The sequence below is a fragment of the Kryptolebias marmoratus genome, linkage group LG2 (assembly GCF_001649575.2).
Source record: "Kryptolebias marmoratus isolate JLee-2015 linkage group LG2, ASM164957v2, whole genome shotgun sequence".
NCBI lineage: Eukaryota > Metazoa > Chordata > Actinopteri > Cyprinodontiformes > Rivulidae > Kryptolebias > Kryptolebias marmoratus.
Genome location: NC_051431.1, coordinates 33072123 through 33099239, shown reverse-complemented (window position 1 = coordinate 33099239; position 27117 = coordinate 33072123). Strand labels below are relative to the sequence as shown.

At 37.7% G+C, this 27117-nt stretch overlaps 1 protein-coding gene across 1 annotated transcript; it reads right to left on the bottom strand.

Moving 5' to 3' along the window:
• Positions 1-275: 275 nt before the first annotated feature.
• LOC108247933 (endothelin-converting enzyme-like 1) lies at positions 276-25317 on the bottom strand. Its single transcript, XM_017436363.2, has 6 exons — positions 25144-25317; positions 12353-13510; positions 11556-11624; positions 7431-7541; positions 7265-7357; positions 276-1707 (listed from the first exon to the last, which is right to left on the bottom strand). Exons 2-6 carry the CDS (start codon positions 13208-13210, stop codon positions 1579-1581), a joined length of 1260 nt encoding a protein of 419 aa, XP_017291852.1. The 5' UTR covers positions 13211-13510; positions 25144-25317; the 3' UTR covers positions 276-1578.
• Between the last annotated feature and the right edge of the window lie 1800 nt (positions 25318-27117).

Genomic DNA, 27117 nt, shown 5'->3' with positions numbered 1-27117 from the left:
CGTCTAGTTCTTAATAAGATATTTTACTAACAGACAGACAGAGTTGACTCCAAATAGTTACAGGGAAAATTTTAAACAAAGAACAAAATTCTGGTGGTGCTACCAGAATATGTGCATCCAATGATTCCTTTTTGAAAGTAATAAAATGTTTAGGTAACATGCTTTGGCAATAGGCAATAACTAAGCTGATTATTGTTGGAGTCAATGCTAATCTGCATGAAACTTTTCAAAATGTTACAGACATAGACAGATAGATAGATAGATAGATAGATAGATAGATAGATAGATAGATAGATAGATAGATAGATAGATAGATAGATAGATAGATAGATAGAAAACAAAGTTTTCAGGACTAAGTATGTCAAGTTATTTGTTTGTGAATAAATATGCGGTTGACTGATCAGTGAAAAAACAAGCAAATAAACAAAGAAACCTACCAGCTAGCATGACAAGTCTCAGGCTGAATGACACAAAGAGGGGTTACTGTGGAATTCTTTTCTATAACAACTTACATCAAACCTAACCAGATCAATAAAAACTGCTCACATTGATTACTTCTATAACATAATCTATTACTACATTAGTAGATTACTTTGGCTTTTGCAAAACAAAAACCATCAGTCATTCCCCATCTTACTCAGACTTTAGTCAGTTCCCATTTTTATAGCATGACTTAAAGTGGATATGCTTCTGGTTAATTGATTCCATATTTTGTGTGTAAGTACCCAATATGTGACCAGGCCTCAGCGTGGCACAAAATCAATCATAGATTGCAGGATGCAACAATGTAAGAGGTTACATTTGAAACAGTGAGAGGAGGTGATGAAATTACCAGCACTGAATGAGGCAGTAACATTGTGAACTGGTGATTCATGAAATTACCAAAATGTCTGAATAGGTTATGTTGTTACATTGATATGTATCCTGTCTCAGACATAGATGACGAGCAGGAATCCCAGCCGCCAGTCATTCAGCCAGTCAGCCATGCATGAGGGCTGAGGCTGCTGTGTATTTGTGTTGAGCAGAAAGACTATTGGTGAGCTGTCAGTGGCTGTAACATAAATCCTGATGTGCAGCAGCACAGCAATGCCTCCCCTGAAGTCTGTCAAGAAGAAGGAGAAAAAGAGCGTGTGTATGTGCGGGTGTCTGTTCACGAGCGTCTGTTTGAGTCTGCAGGAGGTAGAAAGGTGTGGGTGCAGATCAATAATAATCAGCTGCAGGAGAACTGGAAGTTCACCCAGCAGTGACTCACCAAACACACACACAAACTCACAAACATGCATACACAAATACGTGCAAAGCAGCTCTCAAAAACTAATCCATACATATTGTGACATTGTGCTGTAGCTTAAACTCTAGTGACTGCCCTAAACCAAAAGCACTATACTGTATACTGTACATGCACACTATGACATAATCACACACACACACCAACCTCAAACTAAAATGCTTACGCTCAAAAAGTACAGCTTCAAAAATGCATACGTCTAATCGATTTTCCATCCACTTCCTTGCCCTCATCTTTCTCTCACTGCTCCCCAACCCTCACTTGATGCCAGTGCCTGTTCTTTTCTTTCTTTACCTCTTTGAAGTGGTCTTGATGATGTCGGAGACTTTCTGTATGTAATCGGTGGCAAGCACCACAATCTCTTCGTCTTCAGAGAAGTTGTCATGGAAAATTCTGTCCAGCAAACGTTTCCAGTGAAGCTGTAAAACAAGTAGGAATGACTGGTTTAGTTTACCCTGTCAAAAAATAACTGGCTATAGCGAGACATTGAGTGGTACATTATTTGTAAACTACCAAAAATTATCTAATTAAATTATGTGAGAACACTGCTCTCAGTGTAAGGATTTTAATTAAAAAAGTTTTTTTCTGTGTCCTTTGTAAGTTAGTAAGTGCAAAGCAGTTTGACACTAGTGTGGAGGGAAATGCAGTTTACCAAATATGGAAGAGGAAGGGTGACAAGAGTTATGTTCGTGTGTTAAAAGTGTTAAGTTGCTCTTGCCAAGAACTTCTCAAAATAATGTGTTTGTGAGTGATAAGACAGTTCCTGGAAAACAAGGTGTTTGTTCTGGGTGGAGTGTGTTCTGTTTGTGATGAGCTGACCCAGCCCCTTGGCTGGTTTCCTGTAAGTGACGTCAATAGTTATGTAAACTTCTGACCAATCACAAACCGTTCAGAAATGTGCAATACACACCAATTTATTATGTCTGTATAAAGAGATTTTTTTAAATGTATTTATTTATTTTTTTTGACATAGTCGGACCTGAAAAAAATGTGCACGGTAGGACCAGAGTCCTTTTTGTAAGTCCTTCAGTTAAATGCTGAAAAAAGGAGGCCAGACTCTGCTGGTGGTGTAATGTGGGAATCAAAAGATAAATTTATAAAGATTATATTTATATTTATATTTATATTTATATTTATATTTATATTTATATTTATATTTATATTTATATTTATATTTATATAATTTAACCAGGTAAACCCCACTGAGATCAAGATCAAGAAGAGGGACCTAGGCAGAAATCTGTAAAACACAGCAACCTGGTTACAAAATAAAACTAATTAATACATATACACAAATATAAAACAGTAAAAAGCAGTTTAAAAACAATGACACAGTTTAGTAGCCTCTAAAATATAACCTAAACAACTAATTTATAGTTAACTGAGAACTGAGAAAGAAATATCTAAAATAGGTTAAGTTGATCTAAATAGACCTACAACCCTTTAATAATATTTTTCACTACAACATACTGACACAAAACCATGCAGTGAAACACAATCATGGTTTCTATAGAAAACAGTAGAACAAATGCCAGCATGTTGATTCCATTCATCATAAATGTGGTTTACTAACATCTGTCTGACCTTGTGCAGTCCACCTTTTCTATTATTATTTTGTTGATGAAGATTGGCGATTAAAAGTACAAATGGATCAATGTGCAACAATAACACTGAGTAAGTTTCACAAGGCCTTTAGTAGTCCACAGGAAACCTGATCTCTCAGTAATCTGGAGTCCGGACTATAACAGGTTGGCAGGATGCCTTTAAGATTCTGCAATTGATTACTTTAAATCTGTAGCAGTGGATCTAAATTGTTTTCTAACTTATGAAAGGGAATTATTACTATGAGTTTTTGGAAAAGGAAAGTGGGCCTCAAAAACTCCAGGAATTTGGAAGATGTGTGTGTATTATGTGAGAACAATGTTTTTGTTTCTAAGATTTTATGATCAGCAGACCTATAATAATTGTAAAATAGTATATTTCAGTAGATAGGGTTAAGTTGAGAGTGTCTTGTTTTTGACTGTCATGAAAAGATTTAAAGGTTTATGTAAGAGATAAACAATAATTAAACTCCACAGTCTCTATGACTCTCCCTCTACGCCACATAAGGGCAAAGGTCAGGAGCTGCACAACATGCAGCACAGAGGAGAGGAGAAGAGAACAGAGCAAAAGAACAAGTAGGGTTTAAACTCCAGCAGCCAACAGCCCAATACGGGCGAGCCTAGGAAAAACAGAGCAAAGAAAAGATGAGTAAGATCATTAATTAACAACAATTTAAAACAGCTAAAAATGAAATGATTAAAGTTTGATCTCAGGGGGATTATTCAATGCATGAGAATGTTTCATGAGGAGTTTTTGGTTGTTCATCATTAGAACTGATTATTAATATAACAGCACTAATAATTTTAAGAAGTACAATTTATACAGGATTAGGGATGTCAAACAACAAGATGTTGCAAGTGCCAAACTTATTCAAAAAGGTTTAGAATGGTGATGTTTATTGATTTACACCTCAAATAAATAAAATAATAAGATAGATTTGTGATGAAAATGTCTCAAGGAAAAAGATAAAGCCTAAAGTTTATTCTGACCTCAGTAAATAAATACACTTGCATACCTATAACTAATTATTAAACCTTTTATATTTCTAAGGTTAGTGAGGAGAAATCTGATTTCATTGCTAAAATAAGATCCGGTTATTCAATTCTGAAAACTGTTGAAACATGAGAAAAGTGTTAGTGTGTGAGATTACTGAAAATGAAAAATTATTTAAATGTTTAGAAACTTTGTCTTTCTTGTTTTGCAGCAAAATTAGTCTGAGATACGAGTAAAAGAATCTTTGGACAGAATGAGGTAAATTGGTTCGGCTCACTGCAAGGTCTGAATGTTGTCATTGTTATCAAACTGAGTTTGATGGAGGAGAAAGTCTTGGTGTGAGACGGCAAATTAGTGTTTGGTGTTTAAAGTCTAGCAGACAAAGTTAAAGGAAAACATTTCTTAAGAACAACTTTCATTCGGTGAAGAATGCATTATTCTAGGTTGCGCGTTGCTGTCTTTTGCTGCATCAGTTAAGCCTCCTCAGGTGACCTCGGATGGAACGCTGACCTCTGACCCTCAACTGGCTTTGGGCCTTAATGTGATGAAATGACGACTGGCCCTCTACAGGTTCTGATCCAGTGAGGCACCTTTAACTCTGTGTGATGACGAAGATAAGGAGAAGCCAAGTTGGGTCTGGCTGTTTTATTTTAACTGATTAAAAGGACAAATAACATCTACTTCCAATCTGATGTTTCATGAAAACTGAAACAACGATCTGGCAGAATTAACCACATCTATTGACAAATTCCAAAGTAAGCTATTTATCGAAATAGTTTAAAGTATTCCAAATTCTTGCGTGGATAAGAAACTGAAACTGTTGATTCTAAATTCTGTTAAATTCAAACATTCTGTTCAGAGAATTCTTTTGGCTCAGATAAAGCTAATAATCAGCTAAGATTGTTTAAAGAAGAATTAAGACATGTTTCGAAGCTAACATTAAATTAAAGAAATTATAACATAGACTTCCTCCAAAGATTACTCTAATTTTTAAAACTGAAAAACACTCAGGTGCTTTTGGTTTTTTCATATTCCATAGATTACAGAATCAGAACTTCTATATTAACCAGAATGTTTATTTCATGAACGAACATCTAAATTATTTTCAATTTTATTTTTTAATTTCATCAATAAAATGCATTTGTGTTCAGATACCTTTGTTGGCAATTTTAAAGAAATAAAGATTCCAAGTTTATAAGAAAATATTGCTTTCCATTTTAGTGCAAATTTGATTTATAAACCTGAAAGAAGTATAAAATATTAAAGAAAAAGGAATAAAATAGTAACGAAAACAGTAAGTGAAGCAAACATTAAGAATTCCGACCAGATAACTGACTTACTTACAATACAATAAAAATCTATATTTAGTGTTCAGTTATTTAAATAATAGTCTACAATGCTTTCCAAAACAAACAATTTCACTTGTTTCGTCAGGGTAAAAACGGAGTATTTTTACAAAGTTTAACATCTGAGTTTAAATGTAAATGAATTTGTTGAAGTGATGATTTCTGAAATATTTATTTTTTGTATTTAATTTCATAAAATTTAACACGGAAAAGTATTTCTATAATTAAAGAGTTGGTAAAATTATGACTTCTATAGTTCAACTAATAAACAATGGGATAGGAACAGTATTCTTGGTAATTCAGCAATCTGAACCCATAGTACAGCGCACGTCATGAACTCAAGACAGCAGCTTCACAGCTTAATCATCCCATCCCAGGATTTATCGACTAAATGCTAAAACTACTCATTTAAGTTATAGGTAAGAGAAACTGGTCCCTGGAATGTTTTAAAGAAGTATTTCACTAAAATATCTTCAAGATCTTGATATCTGATTTCTGTTCTCTTTTAAATGTTACTTGTTTGTAGGTTTTATGAAAGTAAAATCATTATTATGGTGTAAACACAGACCTCAACCAATAATTAGTATACTGGGCAGTAAAATGTTAACAAGCAGAAAGTGTTTGTGTTACCTTTCTTACAGATGAAAATTCAGAAGTTTTATGTACCGTTAAGGTTGGGAGCCTAATCTTTGATGAAAATTATTGGAAAATAAAACCAGATTGCTGGAAAGAAACATTTCAAGTTCTCATCAGCACATTAAGAACACTGAAAATAACTGGAAGGAGGTCATGGATATATTCCTCTCACTGTAAGTTAGTTAGTTTGCCCTGATGAGGCAGGAAAAGAAACACACACCAACGTTCCTGGAAGGCAAAGTCTGGCTACAAAGGGGGGTCTTTCTCTAGGTAGAAGACTCGTCTCAAACCCAGTGAAGAAACCAACGGCTAGACAGGAACACCTAGGGTGTGAAATAAATAGCAAGTGACAGAAAAGGGGAACTAGAGAAGGCAGATAGTTATCTGTGAGACTGGCTTCATGACACCTTTCAGAATAACTGGTTGAAGTTTAACATTAACCATAGCTGTGCAGAGATACCAATCCTCTGATAGTTTAACTAAATGTAGAGAGACCTGACTTACCTCCAACTGTTTTGTGTGATCATACCTAAGTTTATAAGATCTCTTCTGGGAACTGCAGATATTATGTGACAGTCCTACAGTAATTGGCTAAAGATGTGATAAAAAGTCTAGCAGAACAGCTGAGACTGACAAACAGCTTGACTTTACAGATATTCTGGGCTGGAAAACCTTATGTTTGTAAGTGTTTTGATTTAATGGTTGAACTTTTATAACTAACTTTTGTAACTATTTTTGTTATTTATTTTAAACACTCATTACTGAGTTATGTGATCACAACTGTTTCATACAGTTAAGAGTTCAACTTGAAGTTATTTGCAGCAACATTATGTAGCTGTTTAGCAGAATTATGTAATCTGCTACATACATTTGGCAGTTTCTCAAATCTATGTTACATACGCTTGTTAACTCTTTCTGTGTAGATTTCGTTTCTTCCTAAAATTTAACTTTTTACGTTTGCGTAGTTTCCATTTCTTCTGTGTCAACCTTCATCCCTCCCTCCATTGATCAGGAAGCTCCTTGAGGGATTCTTTGTCGCTGTTCGTTCCTCCTTCTCTAACTCTGTCTCCAGTGCCGTTTCCTCCTTCCTCTCCCCTTTCTCCTTCTTTTTCTACACCTTTCCCCTTGTCTCCTCATTTTCTACTTTTCTCTCTACCGACTTCTTTCATTCGTTTTTCAATCTGCTCGTCTGCCCCTGCAGGGCAGACAGCCTTTGTGAGTTGCTTAGTCCTGTGTGTGTTGCTTCATCACCTCCCAAACACACACACTCACCACACTCCTTAAAATGCTCACTTGGAGTTCAAATCTCAATCCATCACACCTGCTTCTATCCAAAATGTATGAGCACACACATTCCTGTGAATGATGTACGTGTGTGTGTGAAGCATGCTGCACTTACACTAGGAGCAATACGCTGCAGCTGCTTGAGGGCGATGCGATTATACATGGTGCTGATGTCTTTTCTTTGGTCATCATATTCTGACATAGTGATCTGTGGAGAGAGATGAGGTTTTATTCAACATTATGGTCACTCAAGTGCACACATGCATTTGTCATCAGCTTACATTGGCCAGCCTTGTCTCCAGCTGTATAATCTCTTTAGACTTTTGTGTGGCGTTGTGAGCTCCCAGCATGCTCAGCAAGCGCTCCATCAGAGCCTTGTATGCCGCCAGGATCTGGGAAGCATAGTGACATAGTGACAACAGCAAAATCATTGGTAATGACTGGTGACGGGGTGACATGTGGCAGAGTGGACATATAACAAAAACACAGCGGGTGACAGATGAAAACAGGTGGACTGATTTAATAGAGCAACGAGCCAGATGGACAAAGGAGAAAAGTAAGAGGGTTGAGGGGAAATAATGGGGGAGAAGAAAAAAAAAGAAGGGCGAGGAGGCTGGGGTAGAAATTAACTCTGTAGTCAGTCATGCCTGCAAGGCCAGTAAATTAGAACATTTTGCGGCCCAACAAGAATTTCACTGTCCAAAATAACAAAGACAACTGTTTTAAGTAGTGTATGTATTCCACACAAATCCCATATAAAATAAAATAAAACAAAAATGTCTGTTTCCTGTGCCTAGTTTTGACCATCAGTTTGGCAAAATTGTAACTTTAGTTTTAGCACCTTATGTACAGTATATATCGCAGCCCATAATTGACAATCGGTCTTTTCCAAGCAATTAATTTTCCTCCTTATTACTCTTGGGAATGAGGTTGATAGGCAAGCATGTACTCGTACTCAAGTAGCAAAGAATATATGACTGGGCATTCAAAAAATGACACAATAAAAGTTAGAAATATCAAAATATAATAACTTAGAACTCTTAAATTTTATTAGTTAAAATGTATTGAAAAAAAACAATCAGTAGTAAACAGCAAATGTGCTTTTTGAACGTTCAGCCAACAAAGAAGATTAAGTGAAGATCAGCAGCCTGCCATCACAGCTGAGATTTCAGAGAAGACTTAAGCTGTTTGCATACTCCATGAGAAGTCACAAAGTTGACTCTCATTCACGTGGTTGCAGGACAAAAATTGCGTTATTTTGTTTGCGTAGCAGTTTCGTCCGCTGCTTTTCGACACAAGGCCCTGGCTGAACTTTTTCTCACAGGGGTTTGTGCCAAGTATTGTATGATTGGTCAGACGTTGTTGGGCGTGTTTATGCAGAAAAGCTGGTAAGTTTTAATGGTGACACTTTACTGCTACTGCTCCACTAAGAAGCAGCTGGCCGAGGCTGCTAGAAAATACAGCCGTCTTTACAACTGTTCCAGCAAAACTTATAAACCTAAAAAAGACTGCAGAGACACAGGCAGCTCTTCATGGCTGTCACTATCTCAGTCGGTTTGTTAAATATGTTTTGTTGTGGTAAGGGAAGCAAAATTTTGTACAAGGACAGGAGAATTGAGAAACTGGTGGTGAAGAAACCTGTTTTAACGCTGCATGGGGAGGGAGGAGCTTTCTGGGAGTTCTGATCTGAGCGTCTGGTGGACTATGAAAGATTTATGCGAAAACGAATGTCTTGCAACAACATGACCACAAATTGACTTCTGACTTCTTATGGAGTATACCGGAGCCCTTACTGTCATAGTTTTGGTGTTTTGTTTGGTGTTATGAAGCCTAGGCGTAAATTCAGACTGGAAGACCTGCTTCAGCCTCACCTGCATCTAATCGCTGCGTCGAGCNTTCGCCGGCCGATCTTCAGCCCACCTCCACCCCTTCTCCACCTCCAGTTTCCCAGCTCCCTCAAGCTTCCTTCCCCTCTTCGACCTCCACCACCAGTGTCCGGCCCGGGGAAGACGCCTCTAATGCTCGACCTGAGCTTCTCCTCGAAGCGCATTGCTATTGTCGACACTCGCATCTTCCACCGAGGTCCGAGCGCCAAATATCTTATGTCATTCATGTCAAATAAAACCATTTAATTGCAGCTTCTCTTTGTCGTGAGTCTCTCCAGGTTGAATTGTAGTTCTTGTTTTGCTTTGTCTTTTGGATTTGTGTTCAAATCCTGTCACTTTCACCTCCCCAGTAGTTTTCAGGTTCATGCCTGCCACGCCCACCTCACCTGTTCGTTGTTGTGTCACCGCTGCAGCCAATCTTCATCTCTTTTAAAACCGGTCTCTGTTCATCACTCCTCACTGGGTCATTTCGTTCCAGTTTGTCATACTTGTCATCTCTTTGTTCCCTGCCATGCCTTGTCTCGCCTTGCCTTTCTTTGTTTTGGATATTTTGTTATTGTTAATTTCCTTTTTTGCTGCCATGCCAGCCTTTTGTTTTGTTGGAGTTTTATTTTAATAAATTAGTTTTTGTTTCTAAAGATGAGTCTGCGTTAGGGGTGGAAATTACTCAAATATTTTACTGGCCACTATTTTTTGTTGTGACAAAAAGTTATTTCATATGATGATGATGATGGAGGTGGGTGGAAGCAGTTGTTTTATTTTAAACCATTAAAAGATGCATATCTGTACATAAAAAATTCAGACAAGTGAAATTTATTTCTGTGGAGTGTTTTTGAAGTATTTTTTTGTGCTTTTGTAAGTTTTTGTATGTAAGTTGTAATGTTTTTCAGACACTATTTGTGCTACCCGCTTATATTTAACAGGTAGGATATTCTGATGAAGGAAGTGATTTTTGGTTTTCGTCGGGGTTATAAATTGTTCCAATGCTATGCTAAGCATAACTCCTAAGCTTCCACTTCAGTATCCGATGATATTTAACATTAACACGAACCGCTGTAGTTTTCGGTTTGTAAACATGACGGTAGCAGTTTTTGACGGGTAGCACCGACCGTTAGATAGCTGTTTAGCCGTGCTACGGTAGGAAAATCTGACGAGGAAGCACACATCGTCAGAACACCGGCCGTAGGCGTGAACGCACACTGACCAACGTCATGACGTCATTGATTTAGTTAAAAAAAACGTTGTTCAACTTTCGGTTCTTCCCTCGACTACTCTTGAAAAACATTTTTGTTGTCTGCCACCCGCTTAACTCCCGAAATGTTCCGCCACATTGCTAATGCTACTCCTCAAAGTGTTTCTTCTTCTTCTTGATTGAAGAATGAATCAATACCGCCACCAACTGGTAAAGAGTGTCTGCTAAACTTTTCTCCTTCTTGCATTTAGCAGCAACTCGAGCACATTACTGCCCCCTATATGTCAGGAGGACAAATAAAACTTTTTCTGTTCAAATTGCCAACCCGCCACAGTGGCATGTGTGTTGATCAAATTCACCCGCCACTTCAAATATTTACTCGCATTTGGCCGGTGGCGGGTGCTAATTTCCACCCCTGGTCTGCGTTCTGGGTTCGCCTCCGTATTTCCCCCCATAGATGCATAGATGCAACAGGTTTTTGACCACAACAGACAGTTAAATATGGTTACTTGTATTTCTTCAATTAGACTGAATGATCATCTTAATTCATGATGGTACTTCTGAGCGATAGGAGCCTAACTCTGTGTCACTGCAATGCTCCTAATTAAACTTCAGATGGAGCTGCTTTATAAACACGTGTTACCTCACTATGCTGCTAGCTGTGATGACGCCAACACACTGCTAACACATAATGACTGATTGTGAATTGTCATCAGAAAACGTTCCACACGGGAAATGTGATGTCTTTTTTGGGCAAAAACAAGGTGTGTTGTTTCTGTTTTCTACTCTCGTATTTATTTTTTCTGTGTTTATAATCATTCTTCATCTCGGCTACTGTTTATCTCAGTGCCTCAATGTTTAGTCATGTTAGCGCTGAGTCACGTGACGTTCGTGCTCTATGGCACAGCAGCAGTGGGAGAAACAAAAGGTGAGGAAAAGAATGAACTGATCGAGATGTATGTATGGCCTAGTTATTAAATCAATACTTTTTTGTTTATCTTTGTATCATCATAGGTGCTAGCCAAGCTGTAGGTCACCCAACACCAGAAAAAAACTGCAAGTGGCTCTTGAGAGCCTTTAATTTTTAGCCCTGAGGAAGCAAAAAAAGTGAGTGAGGCAACAAAAGACAGAAATAGAAGAAGGTATGGAGGACAGAGGAAGAGAAAAATAAATGATGAAAGAACTTGCATGATGTCAAAGAGGTAGTGAAAGAAGGAAAAACATTAGATGAGATGAATGAATGAAATGATAAGAAAAGAAGAAGAAATAAGAGGATAAGAGATTCTGTAGAATGATGAGAAAAAACTGATAGACTGAAGCTTGTTCACCTTCACACTGTCCTCATCCTGTCCCAGGTAGAGACTTCTCTCTGGCAGCGTGAGCCCCTCCTGATCAATCTACATAAAAAGGCACACACACACAGAAACAAAAGCCCAGACAGTAATTACATTTTGTTTTTCCAGTCTCTTGTCCTTTATGTGTAGCTAAGCACTCAACAGATGTACACACATAGACGGTTAATAACACTGCATGCCTAATATCTGAATAATTTATAACATTTAATAAATAATCCGTACCCAGGGTCGAACAATAATTAATCACACATATTAGCCAACATACAGAATGTTAGTCTCTTGTGAAAAACGTGCTTACAAAAAGGTTTTGATTTTAGTTTTGAGCCTTTACGTTTTTCATTGGGTTGAAAAATAAAAATGGTCCTGATTTGCTGACTATTAGTTTTAGTAAAAGTGGATGCGAGGGTTAGACTTTGCATGTAGCCAAACGTCTAAATGTTGCTTTGTCATAAAACAAACACAAGTCAATATCAGAAACTGATCAGGCACTAGTAAAAGTATCACTAATGCTACAAATGATCAGGTTTATGGTTGTGTACCACGTTTGAGAGCATAAGTATTTTCTGGTTTAGCTCAAACTTGCAAACCTGTAACTTGTTGCATATCTATAGCTTTTTGGTCACATCATTAGAGTATGCAAAAAATATATACATTTTGTCTTTGATTTACAAAACTAATTAAAAACACAAATTATTTTAACCCTCCTGTCAGAAACAGAATATTCTGTACATTATGCTTTTACAAATAGATGCTTGGCTTTCTGATCTCACCCTGATGGCGTTCCTTGAGGAGTTTTTATCATCCACATTGACAGTGAGTGAGAAGAAGACAGCCGTGCTGTACACCCCTTGTGTCCTGTAAAGCAGCTCGTTGAAGTCAGGCCTATGTGGGGCACCCTCCTTCTCCCACCCAGCAGCACCAGAAGGAGCTCCCACCAGGTCCCATCCTCCACAACTGTCTAGCACCTCGGTCATGGGGTTCGACCCCAGTTTGTCAATCTCCTGGATGTTGACACAGGATCGATAGAACTCCTTGACTTTGCGCTCTGCCGAGTTGGGCCCATGCCTACGAATTGGCTCCTGTAGGAGGCGCTGTAGTTTTTCCTCATTGTGTTCTCCTATAGCTGTGATGATGCCATAGCTGAGCTTGTCCTCAGGGATGCCGTGACGCCTCAACCAGCCACCACAGGCGAAGGAGTAGAAGTCCTGGCAGGGCTGGATGCTTGGGTCAATATTGGCCTGAACAAAGCGAGCTGCCCGCAGAAGGGAGCGTTTGTGTTGGCAGTCCTGTCTGCACTGCGGGTCCTGCTGAGCATCCAGAGAAATGTACTTGAGTGCCAACATGCTTCCCAGGATGACACACATGCCTGCAGCAAAAACTAAAGCTGAGAGCAGGCAGATCTCCCTCCTGCTCCACCGAGGAAGGCCGCCACTGCTGCTGTTGCTGCTAAGATCTCTGTTTCGACTATTTGACCAGGTCCCTCCCCTTCCTCGTCCCATGTGACGATCTAGGCTGCCCCCTAAGTGAAGGGTCATCCCATTGCTGAGGATATCACTACTGTAGCGACCGCCATATTTCACTTCCTGGAACTCATCATAATGGGCGGTTAATGAATATGTCTTCTCCATAGCAAAGGGGGTACTATATAACAGAAGGGTTTAGGAAGAAATATGCTAAAATAGTATTTATTTCTGTTTTCAGAGACAAACGTGAGAATTCTCATTACAGGGCAACATATAGCTGTAATGTCAAAATCCTGTATACTCTCGTCAAAAAATGTCTTCTTTTATTCTATTGAAATCAAAAGCTTGTAGGGCAAAACACCTCCATTTCTGAATGAGAAATCCTGCTTTTTCCACATCCACTTTCTCTCTGGTCTCTGTCTGTTGGTTCTTTCTCCTCCCTTTTTGCAAACAGTTACAGGTCACCTGTCAATAAAATAGAAAGGAGACAAAGCAGGGCTGTAACTCACAAGAGAGAAATTGAATCCACTTTCACAATAGCAGAAATGACAAAATAACGTCTGTTTTGCCACATTTCCACCCACTGTGTTTGGCTCTGTTTGCCATCTAAAGCTGCTCAATTGATTAGCTCTAGTCATCCCTTAGGGGGACAGCATCCCTTGGGTGACTCACAATTGAGGACAAATCCCTGGAGACAGTGAACAAAAAGCTGAGCATCAGCTGGGGATGAGGAGGTGAGACAATCACCTTAACTTTGTATGTGCCTGTCCAAATTGATGTAAAACTAATAATATTACGGATGAACAAATAAAATTGAAACACACATACAACTCCCCCCACCAGACACACACACACACACACACACACACACACACACACATACACACATACAATTCTTCTATTTTATTTTGGACTGGTTGGCAGTTTTATTGTTTTAGTGTCCAGAAGTAGTGAATGCACCACCTGGTATGTGTTTGGTGGTTGCGGTTTCTCTTTGATATGCTTTATAAGATGCAGGTGTGTGCTTAGTGGTGTGAAGACTGGCATACTAAAATCAGGATCATTGAGGAGTTTTGCCATTGTATAACTCCATCATGAACGCTGATGAACAGTGGGAGACTCCACCAAAAATGAAACCACAGAAGAGAGCTGTGGTGATACTTGTAACAGTCCCTAGTGACTGTAACAGAAGGAAGAAGGAGCACAAGAAGCTGGAGAAATACCAAGGTCTGGAAGAGGAAATGGACAAGTTGTGGAAAGTCAAGGCCACAGTAGTATTAGTGGTCATTGGAGCTCTCTATGCTGTGACCCCCAAACTGAAAGAGTGGCTCCAACAGATCCCAGGAACAACCTCAAAGATCTCTGTCCAGAAGAGCGCAGCCTTAGGAACAGCTAAGATACTGTGCAAAACCTTCAAGCTTCCTGGCCTCTGTTAGAGAACCTGAGCTTAAAGTAAAGTACAACTGTCCATGTGGTAAAATAGGGTGAGATCTGTCTGTCTGTCTGTCTGTCTGTCTGTCTGTCTGTCTGTCTGTCTGTCTATCTGTCTGTCTATCTATCTATCTATCTATCTATCTATCTATCTATCTATCTATCTATCTATCTATCTATCTATCTATCTATCTATCTATCTATCTAAAAATCTATCTAAAAATCTATCTAAAAATCTATCTAAAATAAGAAGTCATTCAAAACTTAGACAAGAAATAAACCAGATCTGAGAAGCCAGCTCTGAGCTGAAACTAAAAGCTACAGAATAATTTATCTTGCAGAGAACGGTCCTCCTAACATGTCTATATTGTGCCAACAAGCGCTATTTTTAAAGGCTGGAACTTGCAAGGAAAATATCTTTAAACAACTTATTTCCTTGACAAACTGCAGTGCGTTGCAGAACAAGAACATACGGAGGAGGAGAGGAGGAAAAGTCATCACAGTTCCTATTAATTCAATTAGAAACCTTAACCGCCCATTGTGTCATTGTTTTCAACAAAATATCAATGTAAAATTAACAGTTAATAAGCACTGATCAAAATGAAAATGAAGATTTACACCCATAAAGTCTCTCCATCTGTGGTGCGTCATGATGGGACGAGAGAGCCGCTGGATGCAGGAGGAAGCTGGCATATATGTGTACATATGCTTAGTGGTGTAACATGTAATGGCACTTTGTGTCACTTTATTCCTCCAAGCATCACTGCTCCTGAAAAAAAAAAAAAAATTTCTATCTTTTTACTCTGTGATTCCAGCTCTTTTGCAAGATTCATTTAGCTTTTACGACAGCACTGTCCAAGGACAGATATTAGTTTGCTATGTTCTGCTCAGAAGATTGTCTCTTCAGGTGGAAAGTAGTGGGTGTCCAGTATCTATATGATATTTGAAACTAAAGTTTGACTGTTTCTATGGAATATTTTATATAAATATTTTATTATAAATAATATATTCTGTAATAGATTGTAATTGCTTATCTTTTAGCAAAAGTAGTGTCTCATAAATGAAGTTTAGATCAAATTGTACTGAATGGCACAACTCTACCTGCTGCTGACATAAACTGTACTAAATTATTTGAAATTTAGTAATATTGCTATCATTGATATTGTAGTAATTTTAGGCTCAATGGAATTTGAAAACAACAGCTCAACGGAGGCCCATCAATTATGTCGCATGTTCTGCTGTTTTCAAGAAATATCATTCACAAAACCTATTTTTATAGTTACTATTTCAAAATAAAGAGCTATGCAAAAACACTATGTAAAGTTATACAGCCCATTACAAGTGTTCAGATGTGACCTGCAGTGCAACACTTGCTGTTGGTTCTCAGACTGGGAGTTAAAATTCATCATTTGACTTGTTGCCTGATTTGTTTATCTTTAGCTTTTTAGATTACTGGTACTGTAGAAACTCAACCATAGAGTGAAATCAGAATATGATGCCTGATGTCATTAGATGGTTGAGTTTATACAGTTTATAAGTGTTTTTGTCACATTACATTAGGGGGAAAATAATAACAGCAGTAATTTATTAGTAAATTTAATGCAGTTTTTCTACCTTTCCAAAACAAAAAAAATCCTTTCACATTGTCCTGTGTTATAATTATATTAAAATCTGGAACATTTGAAATATGCCAAAAATATTAAATCCTTCAGAGTAAACATAAACCGCTGCATAAATATTTCAACTCTTCTATTGTCATTATATTGCACTGCATCAGAAACTTTTTAACACAGTTTCCACCTAAATACATAATTTTTTCCACTAATTCCGGACTATAAGGTGCACTTAAAGGCCTTCAATTTTCTCAAAAAACAATAGTGCACCATATATATGTAAGAAGTCGTAATATTTTAGTACTAAACTACAAAGCCGCACGGCTTGAAGCATTAAGGCTCAGTTATAGTCACACTTTGTGTCGCGCAGGGCTCTGTGCACGGTGCGCAGATCTGAGCGAGCGATGTAGGCGTTTATATTTTACGCTTACGTCGGTGCAGTATTCTCCAAAAAGACGGGGCTGTTTTGTTTTGCTTAATGCGCCTTATAGTCCATTGCGCCATATATGACAAAAGTTTGAAAATGGACCATTCATTGACAGTGCGTCTTGTAAGCCAGTGCGCCCTATAGTGCAGAAAATACGGTAAATAAAATGTGTTATAAAATGCTATAAAGCAGTTGTACTATTACTTCACAGTTGATTCAATAAACATTACAGAAAACAGTAACGATACATAAAAAGCAGGGACGTGTGCATCCCCTGTCATCATGACGAGAAAAAATAAAAATGATAACATAAAATGAATATTAATATTTGTCCACTGATCTTTATGTATGACTAATTTCAAACATTTTTATAGTCAAAATCGCTGAAATTGCATATTTCCTGTTCAAATACAAGGGTGAAACGCGAGATGCGGCAGCAACAAGCCTCACCTCACCTCTGAATGCGCAATCCATCACAAACTGCAATTGTCCCGTGTCTGTTGCTGTATCCTGCATGTCGCCAATATAATGGTTTATATAGTCTGATTTTCCACAGTCTGGCTAATGTCTTTAACCATTTACGTTTAATGTTTGTTAGTGACATATTTAGTTTTGCTGAGGGGACATAAAACCGCGGTGAAAAGGCGAAGGGTGAGGCAGGCAGTACTCTGCCGCACTGAAGGGGGCGCACGTGAGCCAACGGGAGCTTGTTGCTGCTGTCCTTTTACAACTGATTAACTTATGGAGTCAACCCAGTTCAAGATGGCCACCACAGCTAGTTGACCTCAGCTAACACTAAAATGGCTACACAGTAACTTGGTCAATTTAGACAAAGTTTTCAAATTTTTACTATATTTGTGGTTAGATGTTCAGGGAGGGAACAAACACAATGAGATCAGAATTTTTTCTGCTAGCAACAACTTGTACAGTGGAAAATCGTGATAAATCTCAGCAGTTTAGAGCGAAGAGCTACGCTGAAACGTGATACAGAGAACAGTAAGGAGGAATGGCAGATTCTGGTGCTATTTTGTAAGAAGTCTGAATCTGAAAATGGGTGGAGAGGGCTGTGACAACCACAACATACTGCAACTGTCCAGCTGCCATAAAAACTCTTCTCATATCATTTTGTTTAATTTTTACCTGAATAAACCAAGCGCAGTAATTAAAATGCCTGCCGTAAAGACTGCCGAGATATGTTCTGTTGTCCTTTTATTTAAATACTGTCATGTCTACACCTTTCTAAAATATTATTTTAGCCTCAGGGGCTTTAATTCTCTAAGAAGCAGGTAAAAGAACGGAGGAGTGACATGTGGCAAGGTGGGCAGCTGTGACGAAAACTTTAAGCTTCTAATATTTTATTTTATTTACTTTTATTTATACAAGTAATTGAATTAAGACATGGGGTCTCATGCTCGAGAAACACATCTCAGAAATACAAGAAAATTTAGATATAAAATTATTGTTAATATAGTTCATTTAACGATTAAATAAAAGTATCAAATAAAAGCAGAATAAAATACAAATTAATAGCAGTCTGCACTTACATAACACCTTTTTAAATTCACCCCGGTTCTGCGAAGCATGTTATAATAGTTCTCATTCACCCATTCACACACACACACACAAACACACACACACACACACACACACACACACACACACACACACACACACACACACACACACACACACACACACACACACACTTATACAGTGTTTTCTATTATATGTTTGACATTCTCTCTCTTCAGATTTAGTAATAAAAAATGAAACAATGTAAAACTTGAACAAAGTTTAACTATATCTTAAAAACAGAGTTATCAATAAGGACAAATCTGTGAGTGTGAAGGAAAAGTAAAAAGATAAAGCAAGAGAAAAATGTAGCTTCTGTCTCAGGTGCTGCTTATATTGTTCCTTATTGAGTTTTTTTTCTAATATGGGTATTTAAATTGGTATTTAAATATTATAAACTTCATTTTGCTCATAATAGGATGATTTGTGAAAATGGTAGGCATTCCAAAGCTGCGGCATCACTTTTCACCTAATCTCAGTCTGTCTTACACATTTATCCTAAACTTTGCTGCTCAGAGTATTTTTCTTTTTATTGGCATTTTTTACATTTCTGTTTTGATTTCATTATTATGTTTTAGTTAGAAATAAACTATATATTGCAAATTTGAAATTATATTCATAGTCATAGGCCAGAAAGCATGTCAGAGGCAGTAGGAAGTACAGTGTCTTTCTTTCTTTCTGTCTATCTCTTTATTTCGAACAGACAAAATAAATATAAGCAAGGAAAAAAAAAAAAAAAATTAAAACAGATTGTCTTGCCCAATTGACATGCAATCTTACATTACCTGTTCAAAAAGGAGCAGGTAGAAGATACAACATCTTGTATCTTATGTCTTGCTCAAGGACACTTCAGCACAGTGTAGGGGCTGGGGGATGAACCCTCAGTCCTCCAATCGAAAGACAATCTCTTTACCTACCATGACACTATGACAAAGTGACATGAAAAAAATGAATTCTTTACATGTGAGGCCCGCTCAGTCATTTAAGCTGTTTTTTAATGGATGCTCAATGTTGTTTTCTACCTTTGGGTTTGACTGTAAACTAGTTCTGTTACAGGATACCTCAACCCTTCCTTAGGGCAGTTTGGTTGATGACATGACTTCAACACTGGACAATTCTGTAGTTAGAAAGGAATAGTCAGTTCATTTTTGAAATTATGTTATGTCAGATAGTTATCAAAGTTGGCTATAAAATGTATCAGTCTGCAGGGAGTAGAGTGAACTTTTGGACTGACCAGAATCGTGATCAGGCAGACGGATACATTCAACAACCTCAGGAGACATCCATACTCTGTCCGGGTAAGAAAACAGTAACACATTAAACAAACGGCTTCATGTGAAAGTGTAAAGGTTCTTCGTGTGTTTTTCATTTTCATTTGTTTTGTAACTGTTCTGTGTCACAGTTCATAAAATACTAACTACTGATAACTGACATCACTTCAAAAATGACCAGACTACCCCTTTAACATTGACTCTTTGACTGACAAATCACCCAGTAATTTTCAGAAGTAATGTAGAAATTTAAACAGCTTTTTTTAAGACTTCTACCTCCCATTGTACACCTGTTTGACCAGCTATTATGTCTTTGAAACAGACTTTATTTTAAAAATAAATGTAAGCTACCATGACATTATCTGCCTATCAGTGAACTACAGTTTTAAGGCTTTGATTTCAACATTTTAATTGGCACTATTTTGGTTAACTGAAGGTAAGTTTACGCTTTCATGAACATAGAAGGGTTGCCCTGTACACTTAAGGTTTCAGGCACATAAGGCTTCGCTTTTTAGACCCGGAGGCTCTGTCCACCTTCCATTTACAATCTGTGGAACTGAATACTGTGAACCTCCTGCTCTTTACATCATTCTAATGCTTCTCCTGCTTTGCAGGTGAAAAGTCAAGTGCAGGGGAAACTAGGTTTATCAAAGTGAGAAGAATGGGGGAAAAACTCAGAGAAATTCAAGGATAGTGTGTCTGTGGAGAGTCATTATCACTTCACCTTATCATCCATCAATCTTCTGCTTTGTTACACAGGCACACACACACAGACACACACACATAAACTATTAAACCAGGCTGAATTCATAAAAGCGTATCATGTCCCGTGGACTGTAGAACTTCACACTCAGATCGCAATAATGTAAATAAAATTGGATTGTTGTTCAAAATATAAAGCAAACTCTCTCTCTTCGTGCAACTTCTCCCCTCTCTATCAAATGTGCACACACACTTCTGTGCCACAACTCCTTAAGCTGATAATAAATTATGATACATGTGCACACACACACTCGATTGCACACTGAGTGGACATCCAGCGTATGGCTAATGGATTGGATCTTGCGGGTACCATAGCTGAGAAACGCATGTGTGATAAATGGCTATTTACCAAACATGACAGGGCCTAATATCTGAGAGTTATACTAACCATGCTTCTCTCTCTCTCTCTTTTTGTCTCTCTCTCACACACACACACAAAATCTTTCTTCCTTTCTTTCCATGAACCTGTAAATTTACCAGAAACACACCCCTGATGACTAGTACCTTGACAGTTTTTTAAACCTCCCCTGTATATCCTTAAAACTAAATAAAATCACTTATTTGTTGATGGGTGGGTGCTTAAAGTGTGATTTGTGAACCATGTTTTAGACTAAGCTGCATCTATTCATATTTGCCTATTAGCTGTTTATTTGTCCTGATTTTTTCCCCCTTCTCTGGAAACAATTTAGCTCTCTTGCGCTGTAAATCTGAAATAATTCCAACCAATAATGCAAGGTGAGATCGGTTTCACTAATATGTTACAACTTGATCTTATAGTAGGGTGTGTAAAAACCTACACCAGTGCACAACACAAAAAGTTTTGGTTTCGCCATAAAGGTTTACAAACTGAACAGAGTCTGTTTTCCTAATTTGTTTTTAAAGATTACATTACAATCTTTGTATAAAGGGCTTCCAAACCCTTATAAAAAGTAATAAGGTTAGTTGGGTGCATGATTCAAATTGTTGAGGGTAAAGAGAGGGTTTGACATCCTAATTAAGACTTGGATCCTCCCAAAGAAGGTAAAGCCAACAGGTTGAGAGTTTAAATTTATATTTCCATATTATGCATTATCATACATTCTAAACTTTATTTCTTATATTTAGACATGGTAGAACCTTATATTTTAGATTTTAGACCCCTTAAAGTAGATCGTACCAACTCATAACACATCCTCTTTTCTGTCTACTACTACTGAACCTCCCGTCCTGAATTTCTGTATATAGACACAATATCACCTGCAATCCAAACATACACACAGTCAGCAGGAAGTAAATATTCTAATTAATGAACTTATTTTTCTTTAGAGTTTCTAAGTTACATCTGAGAGTGATTGTGAACCTTTCTAATTTTAGCCTTTAAATTACAGTTTAACTAATATTAACGATGTGAGGCTTAGCTGCTGTTTTCCTTCGGAGCATTGCTGAACTAATGTCAGGATTCCCTTTAAGTAAACATCCTTTTCAAAATACACAAGTAGCAACAAGTATTTATCAATGAAACCCCCGATTTATTTGCATATTGGAGCCTCTAGAAGCCTAGAAAATAAGGTAAAAATAATGTTTTCAAGTTTTAGCCGTGGCACTTAGGTTTCAGTTACGTTAAGCTGCGTTTATTTGTTAGATTATTGACAAGTTAATTTCTTTCCTCTGTGGTCAGAGCAGAAAAGACAAAAAGACTAATTTAGTCATTAAGACCAACACCATCCCAAACCTGCCAACCTTTTGGGGAAAAGAAGCTGTTTGAAATTATTAGAAAAAATCAGACAAACTCATGATTGAACAAGTGAAATTAAACTCGCCCTATTTTTTCCACATGAGCGCTCTTCTGGACAGAGATCTCTGAGGTTGTTCCTGGGATCTGTTGGAGCCAGTTAGGGGGTCACAGCATACATATATATATAATCAGTTAAACCAAATGTTTAATTGAATATTGATTTATTTGTCCATTATGAAATATTTTTATATTTTTTATTTTCAAACACAGAAAAATGTCAAAATTATAAAAATATTGTTAATACAACAAAATTTCAACAGTTTTACTGTTAAAATTACCTGAAAGCTTTAGAGTCCAGATAAAATATTTGTGTAACTCCAACAATCCCTAAATGTAACTTCTTAGTTTGTTGGAATCACACAAATAATTTATCTGGACTCTAAAGTTTTCAGGTAATTTTAACAGTAAAACTAAGTAGGTTTTGTTGTATTGACAATATAATATGAAATAATAGAGCAAGTGAATACTGCTAGTTCAATCCAACTTACGTTCTTTGAATAAAATGTACTATTTAGTTTACTGAATGAAAACGGATTCTCAAGGTGCTTTCCTTACTTGAACATCTTTTCAATCCATTGCAATGAACTTCTGGTGAGAACATACATTCAGTAATTATTATTACTTTATGTTTGAACAAACAAGTTTAGTGGAACTATTGAACTAACTAATTCACTAACTAATTTGACTAAATCTAACATTTCATTTTGAGATAGTCGACATGGAACTAAATAACTACTAAATACTAAAAAATACTATAAATAAATAAATAAGAATTGCGTTTGTATCAGACAGGACTGCTTTTATGTAAAAAAAACCCACACTGGCTGGGTGTGGGCTGATACGTGGATCACACAACATTTCGTTCAGCTTTTTGTAGGTCGGACCTGAGAATACATGTTAAGCTGAGCAGGATGTAATTGCTGTAAGTTGTCTTTATGGCCAGCTTTTAAGTTTTGAATCAAATAGTTCACTTTGATTTTAACAATGACACCACTTTAGAATAAGTATATCTTTAAATGATGCTTTAAATACATTTTTTTATGAGTTTGGGAACACTTTATAAAGCATTCTTAGGCATTTAAACAGTTATAAATCATTGTTCCTACATTAAATCGGGCTCACAATTTTTCTGAATCAAGTCCTTTTATCTGTTTGAGTAAATGTATTTGTTGCTAGATGTTCAGCTTACTTTTTAAAGTAAAAAAAAAACTAATTTAAATAAATAAATAAATAAAAATTTAAAAACAAAACAAGCATTGTATCTGTAAATGCTCTTAGCGCTTGAAATGTGAGCTTGGCAAGTGAAGCTAAATGCCGGCTCACTATTTGGCAAAACACGAGTTAGTATTGTCCTTTTTATCTAACGCACTGCTACGGCTTATTAATGATTTATTAAGAATTTTTGATTATTTAACGTTCTGATGGCAAACTCAGAGCAGATCAATATTTAACTATTTATGAAGGATCAGGTTCATGACGCTGTTACAAAGACTACTCATAGATCACTGCTCTCTGATCATAAATGTCAAAAGTCATTTAAAAAATAAGTTGTGCGTCAATGGCTAAGTGAGCAACTTTTTTAAAAAAGGAATTATTTTAAAATAAACTTATTTCCTAGAATGGCCAAATGAGTTGTTGACTGCAGTGAAAGTGGTCTGATCAGCGTGAGTGAAACTGAAGGACTTTAAGGCTGCAGCGTTAACACATTAATTGTTCAAAATATGTATCTTTGGTCTGGTACTGATTTCATTCTTCTGATAAAAGTCGCACAAGGTTAACATTGTCTGAAAACTGAGCTGCAACAGTAAAAAATATTAAAATCATCAATACAAACTCTGCCTGTATTATTTATTATTCAACCCAGAATGAAGCAGAATAGATTCACCTTCAATAACTGTAAAACTCTCAAATTATTACCCTGTCAGAAAACCTTCTTTGTGGGCATTAAGATACTTCATTTTTCTCATTTAGAAACTCCCCGAATGGTGCTTTTATTCTCTGCAAACATTATCAATTTACTGGGAGAAAAGTCCCAGCTTCTTCATTGCAGTTTGTGATTATATTTGCTAGAACTCAGAAATAAGAGCTTAGATACAAGCCCTCTGCCTTTTTGGCTTCTTCTGTGAGTTGCATCACCTGAAAGCCTTCTATAAATGGGTTTATTATCCCCTAATCAGAATGGTCACCAAGCCTCCCCCCTATAAGCAGCAGCTCCGGCATTCAGAGGGTTTATCACCAGCCACCAGAGGCTGCAGCAGAGTGCCACAGTGCTTTTGCATGGAGTACAGATTTGGACACAGCTGAGAGTGCTGAGATTTTACTTAAAGTTGTAACCCCGAAAGCTTCCTCTTCCTCTGTGGGGCTGTAGGAAAACTATTCAAGAGGTAAAAGTTACACGAGATGAACTAGAGAGCTTCTAGAATATTTTTGTTTCTTGCTTTTTAGCAAAACTGACGAGTTTACTTTCTGAACAATAAATCACAACCTGGACAGTTTGGTTGAGATAATAGATTTACATTGGTCTTTATCTCCAGGTCAAATCCTGATAGAATCCTTCATTTCAACAGGAACCACAGGTTTTCTAAGTAAAAACATTAAAGGTTGAAATGTTAGTGTGCGTGCATTTTGGTTAAGTTTAGTAGAAAAATAACACTTGTTTTGTGTTTTAATAAAATGCCACGGTTTATTATGTGAATTTTCAAGATGCAAAAAAATGTCTTCCGCTGTTAGTTTTTAGTAGAATCTCCCGAAGGGAGGAAGACTTTCTGATCTGAGCCCCCAGACGCGGTGAAGTCTACTCTGAACTTTCTGGGACTGAACTGGTTGTGCGTAAAGACGCGACTGGGGAGGCTGGCGTGTTTTTACACAGATCTGGTGTCCTATAATCTGCGATTTCACCTGACAGCAGAGGATCAATTTTGTCTATTCATCCAATGGAAAAAATCCTGCAATAAAAGCAGCCACTAAGTCAGGCAGTCATTCAGGAGGATCACATGCAGCTGAGCACCAAAACTTCCAACTCCAATCACGAACAGAGAGAGACCATGTGCGCAGAGACACAGCAAACACAGCGTGACACCTGGAGAAATAGTGTGTGCCACTTGCTTATTTCATCTATGTGTGGTTCCACCCGTGCCACCACTCTTCATAATCCACAGACTGCAGACCCCCCAGAGGAGCGGAGTCAGAGGAAGCGTGGATGGATATCCACGAAGTGGAGTAAAGAAACTTGTTTAAAATAACCTTACCTGTGAGCAGGGAATCAGAAATCCCAGCTGAGTGCGTGGAAACACCTCTGCTGTGTGTCTAAATGAGGAGAGATCCACTACGCTTAGAGTCCAAGTTGGAATTATTCAAAGTGAACCCCCCTCCGGATATGAGCGCACACCGGGATCCGCGCTGCTCTCTGTGGCCGCTGCAGCGCTTACCCTCCGCTGTATGGAGGAGGGAGGGAGGAGAGGCAGAGAGGAGGGGAGGAGGAGGAGGAGGGGATCCCTCATTACACAGACACGCGCGCGCATGCACAGATGTTCATGCTTTCGTTTACTCCGGGTTTGTTTTTCCTCAGATTTTTCTCATTGTCCGCAACTTTAGGCGACACGGGAGGGATAGTCACTAAGTGTTAAAAAATATAAATCTACAAGCACTTTACGTGTAGGTATTCCTTATCAAGCACAACTCTTTCAGTTAAAAAAAAAAATACAGTAAACTCTTTAACTCACTGTAAATTATTAAATTTACTTTACAACTAAAAGGTTACATCCCTATGCCATAGGCTTTGTGTATTTGTTTGTCTGTCTGTTAACAAAATATCTCATGCACCACTGACTGGAAATTCTCAGAAAGTAAACATTTAATGTACATCTACAGCTGATTCTTTGGTGTCAATGTAATTCAAGTTGGCCCACAGCTAATTAATCTTTATCAACACAAAAATGGCTCTAACTCATTTAATATTTAAGATATTGATTGGCAAGATAGTAGTTCCGAGTCATTCTGAATTATTGCTCACTGCTGTAAGGAGTGGCAAAGAGAAAGCTGCTGCAGAAAACTTGACTAGGCCCGGCTACCAAGAAGCATTCTCTCATGGACCAGTTATCAGTTGTTGTATCTCAGCTTCTCCATCTCACCTGCTGAAGCTTGTACCTCCTTCAGAGAGTCACAGGTGTCTTGGTGGTCTCTCTCTATACTTTCCTTCTTCACAGCCACTCAGTTTGTGAGGACAGCCTGCTCTTGGTAGATTTATATGTCCCATATTGTTTCCATTTCCTGTTTATGGATTTAACAGAACTACTAGGGATGTTTAGAGTCTTGGAAATACTTTTGTATTCATCCTCTGACTTATACATTTCAACCACCAACTCTTTCAATTGAATGAGTCACTTTAACCCTCCTGTGGCCTTAGAAGGGCTTCTCTCCCTCTCTTCATCTCTTTTTCTTTTGAGGACTTCAGGAAGGTTAACGGGTGGGAGTATTTATGCAATCACTAATTTTACATTACATATTTTTAGTTATTTGATATCACTCTATATAAATTTGATGTCACTTTTACATTGACGTTTGTTTGTTTTTTTGTTTTTTTTTAAAAAGGCCAAATTATATTGACCATGTGTCACAGCTCAGGGCTCCTGTCATGCCTCCTCCTCTCATGCCAATTCCCTGCACCTGTTTTCACCTGGATTTATGCTCACTCCTCACTCTCAGACTCCGCTAGATTATTGAACAGCTTTTGCCCAGTAAATGTCCAGCACTTATCATATTTTCATGCCTGCCTTGCCTTTGACCTTTTGCCTGCCCCTTTTTGGATACCTTTTCAGACTCAGACCTGGAACAAAAACCCTTCTTCTGCCTTCTGGACCTGGCTTTTTGGATCACCCTTCTCTGGATTTGGCTGCCAACCTCTGACCTCCTGGTTCTGACCCTACGCCTGTTATTGGATATCCCCATCGGCTTAACCCCCTCATTCGACGCAGTATCTGTTCTTGTCACCCAGTGCCCAGAACCCCAGCCTGGGACAGAACCTGACTGTGGTGATTTGGGTTTTTTCCTGTGTTTTGTTTTATTTCTGTTTTAGTTTATTGGTTTGTGTTTAGTTTCTGTTTTCTTGTTTTTTCACTTTCTCATTCCTCCTCAGTCTATTTCTCTCTCTGCATTCCTGTCACGCCCACTCACACCTGTCAAAGCCTGCTAATCTTGTCACCTGTCTCCACTTACCTGATTAT

What these genes read in the sequence shown, in the direction of transcription:
- LOC108247933 (XM_017436363.2), bottom strand. Translation starts at nt 13,210, where the DNA reads ATGGAGAAGACATATTCATTAACCGCCCATTATGATGAGTTCCAGGAA. An exon ending in AGGATGAGGACAGTGTGAAG is followed by an intron (nt 7,542 to 11,555) that starts GTGAACAAGCTT and finishes TATGCTTCCCAG; the next exon opens with ATCCTGGCGGCATACAAGGC. An exon ending in TGGAGACAAGGCTGGCCAAT is followed by an intron (nt 7,358 to 7,430) that starts GTAAGCTGATGA and finishes CTCTCTCCACAG; the next exon opens with ATCACTATGTCAGAATATGA.